The sequence below is a fragment of the Sturnira hondurensis genome, unplaced genomic scaffold, assembly GCF_014824575.4.
Source record: "Sturnira hondurensis isolate 20B ecotype Veracruz unplaced genomic scaffold, ASM1482457v3 Scaffold0017436, whole genome shotgun sequence".
Classification (NCBI taxonomy): domain Eukaryota; kingdom Metazoa; phylum Chordata; class Mammalia; order Chiroptera; family Phyllostomidae; genus Sturnira; species Sturnira hondurensis.
Window position 1 is genome coordinate 19,510,833 of NW_028090067.1, and position 15,679 is coordinate 19,526,511.

General features: G+C 45.3%; 1 protein-coding gene and 1 pseudogene across 1 annotated transcript in view; one reads left to right on the forward strand and one right to left on the reverse strand.

The window, feature by feature from the left end:
• Positions 1-15,679, forward strand: part of SREBF2 (sterol regulatory element binding transcription factor 2) — a 61,520-nt gene that overhangs the window by 10,820 nt on the left and 35,021 nt on the right. The window contains exons 2-3 of the mRNA XM_037068004.1: positions 13,978-14,397; positions 15,331-15,512. Coding sequence (XP_036923899.1) covers positions 13,978-14,397; positions 15,331-15,512 — 602 coding nt within the window. The remainder of the gene's footprint in view (positions 1-13,977; positions 14,398-15,330; positions 15,513-15,679) is intronic.
• On the reverse strand, positions 1,999-2,511 carry LOC119002238 (60S ribosomal protein L27-like; annotated as a pseudogene).

The window sequence follows — 15,679 nt, forward strand, 5'->3', positions numbered from 1 at the left end:
ACAAAACAAAAGTGGCAAATGTCCACTACCTTAGCTGTGCTTCTCCTTGCCTCTGAAATAAAGTCAGATGCCATATGGTATTATTGAGGCTTCACTATAAGCAACTGCATCTCCTCACTCTGTTCCACGCCCTCTCCAGTTCTGCAACTTGCAGGCCACTTCCTGGTGCTGTGCGTTTCCTGGTGCTGTGGGTTTACTCAGACTTTCCTTTGCCGGTAGTACTCTCCCCTCACCCTCAAAACTCTTCCTTTGTCTATCTCAGCCTCCACTGCCTGCCAGGATGGACCAGTCCTTTCTCTACACTCTTGACAGCCCTTTGTGAGGCACTTGTGGGTTCCTGTCATTGTCACAACTCCATCTGTTGGTTGGGTGTCTCTGAGATTGGGAGGTGGGAAGGAAACCAACACCTTGGAGCCCTGCTTCATGCTGGGTCCCACGCCTGGCACTCAGGATCCTCCAGCTCCCAGCCATAGTACCCAGGGCTGGGTGGATGTTTGCAGCATGATTTAATAACCTGCTTTGCAAGTATTATTTTTGTCCTTAATTTTAGGGAGATTTGGGGGTATGGTGATGATTGGAAGGGTAAGATGATGAGTTGTTGGTGGCATGTTTGTTGTTGTTGTTTTAAGATTTTATTTATTTATCTTTAGAGGGGAAGGGAAGGAGAGAGGGAGAGAGAAATATCAATGTGTGGTTGCCTCTCGTGCCCCCCTGCTGGGAACTGGCCTGCCATGTGCCCTGACTGGGAATCGAACCATGATCCTCTGGTTCACAGGCCGGTGCTCAATCCACTGAGCTACACCAGCCAGGGCAGTTTGTTTGTTTTTTTAAGAGTTTATTTATTGCCCCGGCTGCTGTGGCTCAGTGGATTGAGCACCAGCCTTCAAACTAAAGGATCGCTGGTTCGATTCCCAGTCAGGGTGCATGCCTGAGTTGCAGATCAGGTCTCCAGTTGAGAGTGTGCCAGAGGCAACCACATGTTGATGTTTCTTTCCCTCCCATCTCCTGTCTAAACATAAATAAATAAATACATTTTAAAAGAAAAAAGGGATTTTACTTATTTACTTTCAGAGAGAGGGGAAGGGAGGGAGAGAAACATCAATGTGTGATGCACCCCAACTGGCGACCTGGTCCACAACCCAGGCATTTGCCCTGACTAGGACTCAAACCAGCAGTCAATCCACTGAGCCACACCAGCTAGGGCCGGTTTGTTTTTGTTTTTGTTTGCCTCAGCCTGTTAAGGACTGAAAAGGTTGAGGAGCATCCCACCCTTGCTATTGAGACTGCCCCCAGGAGGACAGTTCTAGGGGTTGTACCTGACTCTGTTGACACTTGGTTACCTGGTATTGTGAAATGCCAGGCCCTTGTCTTACAGAACAGGGTCATGCAGGATGGGTTCCTTGGAGTCTTACTCTCTGCTCTTGCTCAACTTTCAGTCTCTTGTTCTGGAAGAGTAAGAAAGAGGACAAAACAGTGCAGGGCAGGAGCAGGTGAAGAGTTGGGAAATACTGGAAGGGCTGGGGTAACGCTCCTTCTCTTCCTGGGCTTGGGGTGTTTGTGCTTATTCATGAGTGAGGCACTTACTGAGTATCCGCCTGGTGCCAGGCTCTGTTTAGTGACATCCCTACAGTAATAGAACCAAAGTGTGGTGGCTAAGAGGGTGACTTCATTTTTATTTAATTTTTAAATATTTTTTTAGATTTTATTTTTTATTTTAGAGGGAAAGGGAGGGAGAGAGAGAGAAACATCAATTGGCTGTCTTTTATATGTGCTCCAACTAAGGACTGAACTCACATCCCAGGCATGTGCCCTAACTGGGATTGAACTGTGACCCTTTGGTTTGTGGGGTGATGCCCAGTCAACTGAGCCACACTGGCCAGGGCTAAGAGAGTGACTGCAAATCCCAGTACCACCACCTGTTGACGGGGTGCTGCTGGACAATTTGCTTACCCTCTCTGTGCCTCATTTTCCTTGCCTGTGAAGTGGAGGTGATAATAGAATGTACCCCAAAGTGTTATGGAGGTTAGATGAGGAAATCTATGCAAAACACTTAACATAATTTTTGACACATAGAGAGTTCAGTAAATGTTATCAATTACTATACTATTTTGTATTTTTAATGACAAAAAAAAGATCTAAAACAGCTTCTGGAAGAACCATTTGTTCTTGCTAATCTTGTACTTCTCTTTGAACTTGAGCTTGCCCTCATGTGGTCCTTGCATTTCAGAGTAGGGTCTCTGTAGATGTCCTTGTTGATAACAATTTTGTCCAAGGGGATGTTCACAGAGTACTTTCTAGGCATGAGGTGGTTGTAGTTACAGGTTTTCACAAAAGACTCGATCTTTGACCTCCTGGCAGTTTCCTTCTTGCCCAGCTGTCACTTTGTGGCATAATGGTCAATTCCAGCAACCAGAGCATGACTATAGGGGCAGTCTGAGGTGCCATGTTCTTTGCAATGACCGCTTTTTGTCAGGCCAGGACCAGCACCCCTTTCCCGGGTTTCATGAACTTGGACAGTCATTTCAAAGTTAAATGGTTGTTAACTTTTAACAACCATTTCAAAATAAAATGAGCAACCTTTCAAACGTGGGTGCTAACCTTCTGATGCCTCTAATTTGGTGTTAGGTTAGGAGGCTTGAGTTCCCTCACTGACACTGGCTGGGGCTGTTGCATGGGCAGGGCACTTGAGATGGCATTTGATTGTTGACTGCAGCATTCCAGAGCCCAGCCGCAGAGAGGGGCTCTGAGAGGAAGCCCCCAGTGTGCTTGTTTGGGCAACGACTGGAGCAGGGTGCCAGTGGAAAGAGGAGGGGCCTTCTAAGAAGGAGGACGAGGTTCCTACGTGAGTGGGCTGCTTACTTACCCACCTGCCTGGGACCGTGTACCATTTGCTCCCACTGTAGACCTGGAATTGTTTCTTCCTGTGTAACAACCACCACCACTATTTTTCAAGAACTTATTAGGTGCTTTACACATATTAACTCATTAAAAAGAGTGCTTAAAATAGCTACCTCACAGGGTGATTTTAAGATTATACACAATGCCACAAGTGTGTGAAAGTGCCAGCAAAGTGATAAAAGCAGAAACAACTGAGTAACAGTGCTAATGAAGTTCTTTTCCAATTAAAAAAAAAAAAAAGATCTATTCTAGCCGATGTGGCTCAGTGGACTGAGTGCTGGCCTGCAAATCAAAGGGTCGCTGGTTCGATTCCCAGTCAGGGCTCCTGCCTGGGTTACAGGCCAGGTCCCTGGTGGGGGACCTGTGAGAGGCAACCGCACACTGATGTTTTTCTCCCTGTTTATCTCTCCCTTCCCCTTTATTTATCTTATTCTAAGATAAATAAATAAAATCTTTTTTTAAAAATCTGCTTAACTTTTCTTTCTAAATATATATATACTCACAGACAAGAGAAATAGCAGTAAAAATCAACAACAAAAGCTTTTTAAACAACGTAATTCCAACAGGTTTCTTTTTTTATCCCAACGCTTAGTTCCCAGCCCTGGCAGATGTGTGCATAGTGTTTCTCCACCAGAACATGTGCGTCTTGAAGGCATTTAATTTTATGTCTGGCGCCTAGTAGGCTCAGTTAATGTTTGTTGGATAATGTCTTAAGGAACATGTCTTTATTGATTTGTTGTCTATTTAAAAAGAGAGAAACTGCCCTGGCTGGTGTAGCTCAATGGATTGAGCACAGGGCTTCGAACCAGATGACCACGGTTCCATTCCCAGTCAGGGCACATGCCTGGGTTGCAGGCCAGTTCCCAGCAGGAGATGCACAAGAGGCAACCACACAGTGATATTTCTCTCCCTCTCTCTTACCCTTCCCCTATAAAGATAAATAAATAAAATCTTTAAAAAGAGAGAGAAACTGTTCTCAAAAGGAGCATCTTGTTAAGGTAGAAGGTCTCATTTGGAGAGTAATTTAATAATTTGGGTAGTAAAGTATACTTGTAAAACACAGCCAGGCAAAAATCTCCCCTATTTCCCTGAAGAGTCAGTTACATGCACGCTTACCCTGAAATTAATCTTCTTCATTAGCATTGAACTTTATATTGGGAGTTATGAGATGGACTACATTAGTTCCCTCCTCCTTACACATACCCCAAGTCCTTCTTACTTGTCACTCCAGGTCTGTCTTGCATCTTTCAAGTTTTGGTGAGTGTGAGTATAAAAATCCAAGAATGTTTTGTTGGGCAAATACTGTGTGTAGAGGAGAGATTCAAAGGACCCTAACTACAGACCTAAGTCCAAATTGGCTTAGCCACTTTGTAACTCTCACGTGGTGGGCTTGGGCAAGTTATTTAATTTTCTTTAATCTTATTTTTCCTCACTTGTAAAGTAGAATAATAATACTGGTTTCAGGGTTTATAGTACTAAGTATTTGGTGAAGTACTAAGTAGGTATCAGTAGTAGCTATTCTAATGTTGCCATCCACACAGCATCTGTGTGAAATGAATTTAATGTCAGTTCCAACCACTTGCTGTACATTTAAATAAAATACAAATATTATTTCCAATTTGAAAATATGTTTATTAACTTTGTCACTGACTTTTGCTTTTAAACTTCAGTAGTGTGATCATTGGCTTTTATTCAGAGGTTAAATTGGATTCTAACCTCAGATACCTCCTTTTCTAATTTCATGTTTTAAAAAAACCTATCAAAGAATCAGGTACATTTTATTATGTGCTGGACATAGTTATGTGTATTAATATATATCCATCGGAGTTTGGCTTCTTCCCATAGTTGCTTGTAAAGAAACTCTCTCAGGGAGACTAAATAATTTCCCAAGGCAGCACCACAATTACATCACTAGGTTGACAGCCTGGTCTTGCTGATTCCACAGACAGTGAAGTCCTAAGTAGGTGTCAGTAGTAGCTATACTTATGTTGTTGTCCACACAGGATCTGTGAAATTCTCTGTGAATTTGAACTCAGGAATCCCCATTCTGTTTTGTCTTCCTGTGAGTTCTTGGTCTAGCTTTTGGACATCCGGTTCTCCCTTAATAGGATTCTTTGCCTCACTTCCCAGCAGGTGGCCTGTTTCATGGTGTTGATCTTGTGTGTGTTTTGAGCATTTTTTAACACCATACCAGGTGGGGCAAAACAGGTTTATAGTTGTCCATAAAGAAAAAAATATAGTAATTAAGACTACTGTAATGCAATAATGAACTGTTTCACATCAACTGTAAACCTGCTTTTGTCCCACCTATACATAACCAGAACTTACTTTTAATGGAGTTTCAGAAGACTCTCTTCATTGGTTGACAAAATTATCCAAGTTTTTGTTGCAGCTATTCAAATGTTCTCCCCCCAAGTCAGAATTTAACCCTCAGAATGACTCTCCTTTTTTTTTTTTTAATAATCTTCACCTGAGGTGTGTTTTTTTGTTTGTTTTTTTGTTTGTTTGTTTGTTACTGATTTTGGTGAGAGAGAGGGAGAAACACCATTCAGTTGCCTCCCATATGCACCCCAGTACCTACAACCTAGGTGTGTGCCCTGACTGTGGATCGAACCCTCAACCTTTTGGTGTGTGGGACAATGCTCCAACTAATGCTCAGAATTATTATTTTTTTCTCTGAGAAAGGGGAAGGAAAGGAGAGAGAAACACTAGTTGGTTGCCTCTCATACACACCTCAACTGGGGACTGAACCCACAGCTCATTTGAGTCACACTGGTCAGGGCACTCAGAACGATTCCGAATGAGTTCATGGTGTTACGGCCAGCAGCCCCTCTGTGCAAACCAGGGTGAACAACTGTGCTGGAGGGACTCTTCTCCCTAGAGCTTCGTTGGACAGCTTGCTATGGCTTTGTCTTTAATAAAGAGAAAAACCAAGTGCACTACCAGGAGCTGCAGAACCCTTTACAGTCTCTGCCTGCCTGCCTGCCTGGCCTGGCGCCCTGCCTGTCAGTCACTCATTCTCCTAGGTGGCCCACTACACAGATCCATGCCTCCAGCCTTGGCTCCTGAGATTCTGGGCCTAAGGTGCATCTTGCACCCTGATCAGCCTTCAGTCCAGCCCTCTTGGNCTTTAATAAAGAGAAAAACCAAGTGCACTACCAGGAGCTGCAGAACCCTTTACAGTCTCTGCCTGCCTGCCTGCCTGGCCTGGCGCCCTGCCTGTCAGTCACTCATTCTCCTAGGCGGCCCACTACACAGATCCATGCCTCCAGCCTTGGCTCCTGAGATTCTGGGCCTAAGGTGCATCTTGCACCCTGATCAGCCTTCAGTCCAGCCCTCTTGGGAAGCTGCTTTGATGTGCTGGAGCCAGTGGTTTTATCACATTCCCTATGTCCTTTTTGTCTGCTGTGACAATCACCACAGACCATATTGTGTCGCTTCCAGTAACTCTTCAAGGTCAAGCGGCACTTTATCATCTCTGGGCCAGCACACAGTTGGCATGTATTTCAGGGCACATACAGGCCACACTGATGGGTGGAACAACAAAACCAATCTCAATCTCTCTCCCCCTCCCTCCCTCTCTCCTTCTCCCCCCTTCTCCCTCTTCCCCTCCCTCCCTCTTAAATCAAAAAATAAAAAATTCATAAATTGCATTGCATTACACACCTGCTTCACCAAATGCTGGTGGAAGCTTTGTAGAAATTGCATAGATTTGTCTGGATATCCAAGGACAATTTCAAAACTATCTTGTCCCATTGTGAGGTGATGTGTCTCTTGCAGTTGTTGTTCAGAAAGAATGATTGCTATTTTTATAGATTTCATGAAAGTTGCTTTTGGGGGCATTTCATTGAATCGATACCAGGTTTCTTTAAAGATTTTTATTTATTATTTACTATTTTAGAGAGAGAAGAAGGGAGGGAGAAAGGGAGAGAAACTGATGTGAGAGGAAAATGTTGGCCAGTTGCTTCTCGCATGAGCCCCCACCAGGGACCAAACTTGCAACCCAGGCATGTGCTCCGACTGGGAATCAAACTGGTAACCTTTCACTTTGCATGATGACGCCCAACTAACTGAGTCCCACCAGTCAGGGCTGATGCCAGGTGTTTTTTTTTTTTTTTTTTGGTTTTTGGGTGGGGTTTTTTTTGACCACCAGAGTGCCTAGTGCTTGGAGAGGTGCAAGGTAGTGGGAGATTTCATCCATGTGCTTGTGGATACAAGATAATGAGAAAAGCGTTTAAAAATATAACTTACTTCCTGGCTGGTGTAGCTCAGTGGATTGAGCACGGGCTGAGAACCGAAAGGTTGCCGGTTCGATTCCCAGTCAGGGCACATGCCTGGATTGTGGGCCAGGTCCCCAGTATGGGGCACATGAGAGGTGACCAAACATTGATATTTCTCTCCCTTTCTTTCTCCTTCTCTTCCCCTCTCTCTAAAAATGAATAAATAAAATCTTTTTAAAAAACTTACTGTATGTAATGTAGCAAAATTAAACTTTTGAAGTGTTAAACACACACTTATGCTAATAAATTGTCAATACTCATTAAAGATTTATTAACATTATTAAAGAGAAGAACCAGCAGGATGACCGAGTTGGATCTAAGGAGAATGCAAAAAGCTGGTATTTACATAGTAGAAAAAAAGAATAAAGTTGTGATTTTAGATGCAAAACTGATTGATGTCCGTCCTACAAGCCAATAGAAACAAAGCCTTCAGAGTTATCCCTTTTGCCAGACAGAAATCATTTGCAATTTATCAGTTTCCTACAGGTAAGTATCTTAACTTTACAGACTGTGGGCCTAATCAGTAGTAAAGAGAAAGTCAAACAATGTATGTTTCCATAGAGCATCAGGGGACTTTTAGGTGGGCAGGTTAGACATGCCTGCCTCTCGTATGACTTTAAAAGGACATCCTTTTGTCTTTGTTTTGTTTTTTGCCTTATTTTCAAGTTTTAGATGATAATCACAGTTGGGTTTAAGAGTTGAAAGGTAGCTGGATCTGAGGTAGAAGAGAGTCCTTGATGAAAGTAGTTGTGGATATTTTTGAGATGGAATTGTGAAATAGACAGGAAGAAGGAGGTCAGAAGTGGGAAAGGTGAGGCACGGTGAACACATTCTGAGAACCCTGCCCCGACTCCCCAGAGGCAGCTGTGGAACAGGGAGTAGGTGTTTTTCCGGGATGGATGGTGAGGTGGGTGAGTGGGAAGTGAAGCCCCCTGGAGTCGAAGGGAGCAGTTGGTAGAAAGCTTTGTTTAAGAAACTTGACTTGGTGTGAGGGGCTGCTGGACCAGCAAGCCACTCAAAGAAGGCTTGACTGTCTCTGGGTGGGAGGCGGCAGGTGAGGTCAGGTGGAGTATGGAAGTGGAGCAGAGATAGCTCTGATACCGCGGAAGGAGACCTGCCAGAAATTCAGAGTGAACTCACCACAGAGGAAAGAAGAAAGAGCAATTGAAGGTGCTGCTGAAGATCACTCTCCTGGTCGAAACTTGGAGAGCTGGCTCCGGTTCCCTGCTGTGTTGGACCAGAGAAGCCAGGATCTGGAACCCTCCGAGGCTGCCCCAGAGACAGTCAGGCAGAGCAGGCCAGGAGAGCATTTGAGAGTGACTTTAGCTTCCCTTTGTGTCTTCTTTTCTCTTAATTTTCAAATGTTTTATTATGTAATATTTGATAAATGCAAAGGCATATATGACACATTTGTGTGTTATGAAACAAGCATTTGAGAAGCCCCATCTCTCCACCCAATTTCTTCCTTTATGGTTTCTTTGCCAGTAAAAAGAGTTTACTCACCCCTCACTGAAAACATGGGGTACCTAGTCACTCGTTTGCCATCCTGCATCATTAAATGCCTCCTCCAAACTCCCTTTCCTCAGAGTCCTCGTGAAGTATGCAGTGCTGTCCCTGTGCGCCAAGGTCTAGTCCAAGTGCGTGTACCCCCCTGGTGTTGGAGCAGAGGGATTTTAGACACCGATTTGCCTGTTAAAACTGTCCCTATGTTCTTTGTGTTACTGCTTGCCTTTCAGGGCAGTTGTGTTAAAGGGTGTGGTTGGTAGGGCCCGTCTCCTTAGCCCCTTGCTCCTCTGGGTGAATGGGGGTGACTGATGTTTTAGGTCCCGAGAAAGCAACGGTGACCACAAATGGCAGAATGGTGGAGAAATGAAAAGTTATTTCACTGTTGACCCTGAGGTTTGATACTGGTTTACATTTGATTTTTATTTACGTTACATTATGATTCTGTAATTATTAGGAAAAGAAAATCCTAGGAGGGTTGGTAGGATCATTGAGTTGAAAGCAAGACACTCAAGAAGGATGATTGTTGGGAATTAGATTTTTCTGTTTACCTCCCTCTCCCCCAATGGCTGTGGTCTGTCTTATTCTACAGCCACATACATCATGCACCATGCTTATTTCTGTGTTCTTATGTTTCTTGAACTGAGCTAATGTAAAAGGTAAAATGAAAAAAACCTAAATGGAGAAAGTTTAGGTGAATGTTCTTAATGATCTTAGGGATGAGGAATTTTTTAAGTGGAACACATTTTACTACACAGGATTAAAATTTGTATGTGGTCAATTTCTTCTGTAATGTAACATATGAAAAATCATGCAGTAAAAACCATAGGGTTTGTGGGGGCAGGGGTCAAATACTCAAAAACTGTAGAGGTAACCAAAAAAAAGAAAAAAGAAAGTAAAGATAGGAACCTAGTAAAACAGTGCCATTTTAACAGATGTTAAGTGTCTAAGAAGTATATAAATAACCACCAAAAATATGGCACTTTACCTTGAAAAAGAGGTAATGTGGAAGTGGGCACTGGAACAATGAAATGACAGGAGCGGGGCTCCCTGAAGTCAAATGGAAAGTTCCGACTTTGGCGATGGAAAGTAGGAGGTTATGGCCTAGAACACAAGTGACCTGACAAGCTGGTGATTATCTGAGGTGGGCGTTGTGTGTGCATTTTGTGGATTCCTATGTGGCTCATTTCAGCTGGGTACAGTCTTCTGCATTTTCTAGTGTTTCTCTCATGCATAAGTAAACACAAAACTCATGTTATGCTCAAATTGTTCCCGTAATATATCCGGTGCATTGGAACAAATTTGCATTTTTCAAAATAAGAGTCAAAGCAAAACTGACAGTCAAAAAAACCCACTATGAATAACTTGTGCTATCTAATAATAAGTGCCAGGCACTTACCCCATGAGTGAGATGTAATTGTGAGCCACGTTATTTCAGATGAGAAAACTGGCCAACAGAGGTGAAACTTGCCCCAGGTCACAAGGCTAGGACATGGTAACTGTAATCGCTGTACCAGTCTTTTTCCTGAACAAACTAAAAGTAACAAAGTGTGGCAAATATATAAGAAAGAGCAAATGTCCATAATATGAAATTTTTTCAAATCAATGAATAGAGACAAATAGTTCAATAGAAAAAATGGACAAAGGTCAGGAGCAGGCAATTTGCAAAGGAAGAAATACAAATGGCCAATAAAATCGGAAGAGGAGACATTCAACCTCATTAGTACTTACTCACACCAGTCAAAACCAGTTAGGTGTTACTTTCTTCCTCCATTTGATGGACAGAAGTCGATGTGGGGAAGTGCTGGCAGGGGCAGGCATTGTCGCAACCTTTCCAGAGCACACGCACCTGTCCTTTGACTCAGCCATCTAATGCTAGACATTCATCCAAGAAAATAATCAGATAACTAGGGAAAGATTTTTGTTCAAGATTTGTGTAAGAATTGTTAATAATCCTGAAAAATTTAAGACACCTATCCATCATTACTAAGTGGCTAAATTCTAGTGCATCAATTCAATATAATACAATACTTTGGAACTCTCAGAAATGATGATAGTGTAAGCCAGTATCCATAATGGTTGATAATGAATATTCTTCATGCTTTACTAAGCAAAGGGAACGGTGTACAAAATAGCATAATCCTGTTTTCGCAAAACCATTTACATACATGTGCATGGTTGTGTGTGTGAACAAGCCCTGTATCGGAAAAAGTCTGGACACATAGGCAGTTTGGAGACAATGTTATCCTGCCTGGGGCTTCAGACTCATTATGCCTGGCCAGAATTAATCTGATAATATTTTGGACTGACTGGTTGTAGTACACAGGTGACAACTGGAACGTCTATTTGGCTACAAGCTTTTAAAGAGTCCAAAACCCAGTTATAGTTTCTTGGGCACAGTCCACTTTTAATCCATAGTTCAAGCAACAGCTAAAAACAGAAATGCGGCTTGGTTGGGGAAGGTAACCTCCCCGACTGAGGGCATCTGGCCTTCAGCTCTGGGGGCCTCAGCTCATCATGCAGTAACCGGAACTTCATTTTCAAAGCTCCATAAAACCTGTGCCTCCTCCCAGGCCTATCTTTTCTGGTTTTATGGCTCTCTGTGGAAAGGAAAGCCTGTGTCATCAGAGCACGGAACAGCAAGGAGACATTAGGGTGCTCCCATGGTGAGGGGTGTGGGGGTAGCTCAGAATTACAGAGCAAAATTGCACTTGGGGGTGGGCCTCCTGCGCCTTGTTTCTCTTGGCCTCATTCTTGTTGGGGAGCCCCCCTCTTCTTTGTCACTGCAGACCAGATGGGGGTCCCAGGGAGACAGTGGCTTTAAAGAGCTTCCCATTACTTCTCCCTTCAAATGCTGGGTCTTAATGGGCCCTTTGTGCCAATCAGCCCAGTGCCAATCTGCCTGGCTGGAGATAACACCACTGGAGCTTGTCAAGTGTGGGTTGAAAAGGATTTATTTTTTTAATTTAAGTAGTTGTATTCCATCTGCCTACACACTCTTACCCTGCTTTGTGAACTGAGCTTTGTGACCTCTGCGAGTTACTTCACCACGCCAGCCAGGTCTTCCCCCACAAAAGGTTTTGGAGAGCACTCAGTGGGATGGCACAAGTGGAGCCAAGTGCCCGTGTAGTGGGTGCTCTAGAAGCACCACTAAGAGGAACCTTTGTAAAGGTCAGCCCTTCACCAAGCACTTTGCATAAATTATCTTATTAATACTCAAAACAGAGAGACCAAGTAAGGTTTTTTAAAAAGATTTTATTTGTTTATTTTTAGAGAGGAGGGAAAGAAGGAAGGGAAGAAAGGGAAAGAAACATCTATGTGTAGTTGCCTCTCATGTGTCCCCTGCTGGGGACCTGGCCCACAACCCAGGCATGTGCCCTGACTGGGAATTGAACCTGGTACCTTTGGCTCACAGGCCAGCACTCAACCCACTGAGCCAGACCAGCCAGGGCCCAAGTGAGCATTCTTGAGGCAGCCTTTTTGTTGAGGAAACCAAGATAAATGACTTGTCCACATTCACACAGTAAGTTAGGTGGGTGCCTTGAGACCCACCTAGTGCCAAAGCCTGTGCCCACTTACCAGACCTTAGGCTTCTTTTCCCTTTTGCCCTTAGCATTCCATGGATAAAAGCAATCAGCCAGGGAGTGACTTTCTTTTGGCAGAAGTAGGCTTCTGTGTCAGTTCACCAAACTCAGCATTTTAGGGAATTCTGGAAAGCTCAACAAACTATTAGGTTCCTCTTAGTCCTTTTCCTAAAGATTTTTTGTAATCTTGTGTTGTACTTGGAACATGGCAGCACTAAATTGTGTTTTGTTTCAGTTTTGTACTGAGTTTGAGAATATTCCTTATTTAATCCTATATTAAGGAATTGGAATCGGTTGGTATGAGTGACAGTACCTGCAGCAGGCTGTCCATCTCTCCCTCTCCCGTACAACTGGACAACTGGCCACGTAGCGACAGTGGTGTGGAGGTGTTGGTAAATAACATCACCGTGCACCGCAGCATTAGAGACCCAGGAGGGACTCGCTGGTGGAAGTTTGGAGAAATGAAAGGAAATGGTGTTTGGGGGATTATTTTTGTTTTGTTTTATATTTTGGTGAACAAATCAGAGCATCCTATGGCCTGGATGGTTTGGAGAGGGTGGTACCACAGTTCAGAAACAAGTGGTAGGTCTTTGGGAATATGTGGGAGAGGAAAGGTTGGGGAGTGATGTGTACAGTGTAGAGAATTGCAGATCTAAAAATACTTGGGACCAAGTTGAGCCTCCAGACTTCTATTGGGGGCCAGCCCTATGAGGAAGAAGAAAGGAGTCATAGGAGGCGAGTCATGGATTCAGTTGGGTTTTGGTAAACCTTTGTGAGGATGAACCAGGGGAAGAGACCCTGGAAGCAGGTTTGAGGCCCTCTGGGCCAAGAATTCAGGGGTCCCAAGTACTTGGAGCATGAACCGGAGTGGGCAGGGGCAGTGTATCCAGGTGGATGCATCCCGTTGGTCCCACAGACTCCATGCCCTGGGGAAGAGGCACAGCCAGGTTGCTCCACCCTGCCCTTCCAGCAGTGAATGCACTGCGGGGCAGAGACCTGGCCATGTTCTGATGAGCTCTATAACCTTGGCCAGGTCATTTCCCTGTTCTAGACTTTGTGGATGATTTTCCATCCATTCTACCCCTAAAGATCTATGACTTGGGTCAACTTCCTGAGTGTTCTTGGGGGTACCAGCAGTACTCAAGAATATGCCCATCTTGAAGAGGAGGCCCAGAATCTGCTTGTGGACAGAGGGAAGTCTGTCTGGGGTGAGGGAGAGGGAGAGTCTGGCATAGCTCTGCAGCCAGACCCACAGGACCCCTGGGTGCTATGGGGAGCATTGCTGTGACTGGAAGTAGCCTCACAGAGCAAGGGTACTGAGCTCCAAACCCTTAGGGTAGTGACCACCCACTATGACCACCCACTTTGTGCCCTAGCATCCCCAACTGTAAAATGGGACCAGCAGTATCCTCTAAAAGCAACCTTGACCCAGCACAGAGATGGCTCCTGATAGGCCTGATGCAGTAAGGAAGGTGGATAGAAAGGGCCTGGAGGTGGGGTCAGGAGAGAGAAGATATTGAACTCCTGGCTCGTTTTCCTTCGGTTGGCCATCTTCGCCCAGTTGATAACCCCACATGAGAGGTGAGGGTTTCCTGACCCATTTCTGCTCTGATCTTGGGGATGCTTTTGGATTTTCATGCCTGTTTCTAAGCACATTTGAAAGTTAAATATTTTGAGTGTGAGTAAAATGACCCCTTTTCATTTGTTCACAGAGATGCTGCAGTTTGTCAGCAATCAAGTGGGAGAGTTCCCTGACCTGTTCCCGGAGCAGCTGTGTAGCTCCTTCCCTGGCGGTGGTGGCAGTGGCAACGGTGGCAGCAGTAATGGCGGGAGCAGCAGTAGCGGATCCGGGGACCCATCGGTGCAGCGCTCCTTCAGCCAGGTCCCATTACCTTCCTTCTCTCCCTCAGCCACCTCCACCCAGGCTCCAGCCCTGCAGGTCAAGGTTTCCCCCACCTCGGTTCTCACTCCTCCAAGGGCAACACCCGTTCTTCAGCCCCGCCCCCAGCCCCAGCCTCAACCTCAGCTGCAGCAGCAGACCGTAATGATCACCCCGACATTCAGCACTGCGCCCCAGACGAGGATCATCCAGCAGCCTTTGATATACCAGAATGCGGCTACCAGTTTTCAAGGTGATTCAGGAGTCAGATAGGATAGTGATGGGTTATTCGAAAGTTTATGTGCCAGTTTGCTGAAGCTCCCGAGGCAGGTTGTAAGTAGTTCTGTCCTCTTTGGCAATGACGGAATCTGTTGACTTGGTCCTGTCCAATGAGGTTTTGGTTACTGGCAGTCAGGACAGTGGTGTGGAACAGCTCACATTCTGCCTCTTCAAATGCCTTAATTTCTATTGTGCCTTCTTCAAAGAGTCCAGCAAGCAGAGCAGACACAGGAGTGTCCTGGTAACTAGAGGTGGAGGCTTACATAAAATTAGTCTTGAAACTTACCCAGGTAACAAACAGCCAGGGCTTGGCACCTGTAGGTTGAGAACTGAGTCTTCAACTTTTAACACAAGTGCTGGGTTTCCGAGTAGGCCCTTGGTGTGTATGGGCTTTCCCTGTTGTGCCGTGCCCCAGTGCCTTCTCATCAGACACCCTCCGACCCTGTGGGGACCTCTGGGTGGGATTAGTATTGCTCTGACAATTCTTTGGGCTTTCAGGGTTTAGGGGATGGGGGGGAGGAAGCATCAAGGACAGAAGCTGAGACAATTGTCCCAAAGTGCACTTTCTGTTCATTTCATGGGAGGCAGGGAAGCCCCAGGGACTTGTTATTCTCAACATCTGTTAACTCCCTTGCTGGGCCCAGTCATTCACTGATTAGCTTCCCTCACCTCCACCCCAGCACCCAGAACAATAAAATAATTTGCACTCATTCCCTCAGAAATGGATGCAGCCCTTCTGGGATGTTCTTGTTATCTAGACCAGCTTGTAAATGGCTGTGCACATCTTCAGCAGCAGTAGGTGGGGAGTCAGGGTCGTTATGAGGCACTCTATCCTCCGTTATTGCTGCGGCTACAGTGGCAGAATGCATTCCTTGTCCATGTAACATTTTTCTCCTCTTTTCCCAAGTCCTTCAGCCTCAAGTCCAAAGCCTAGTGACATCCTCCCAGGTGCAGCCAGTCACCATCCAGCAGCAGGTGCAGACAGTGCAGGCCCAGCGGGTGCTGACGCAGACGGCCAATGGCACACTGCAGACCCTCGCCCCAGCCACGGTGCAGACAGTCACTGCGCCCCAGGTGCAGCAGGTCCCGGTAGGTGGCGGATAAGGTTTCAGGGAGGCACTGCTTGGGGCTCTCAGCTGGTTTCCTGTTAGAGATGTGGTCTGCATACTAAGAAGGACCACTGGAGTGTGAGGGAGCACTTACAGGGTGGGTAGGGACACCCGGGCCCTGCAAGGCACCCCTGAGCCTGGTGTAGA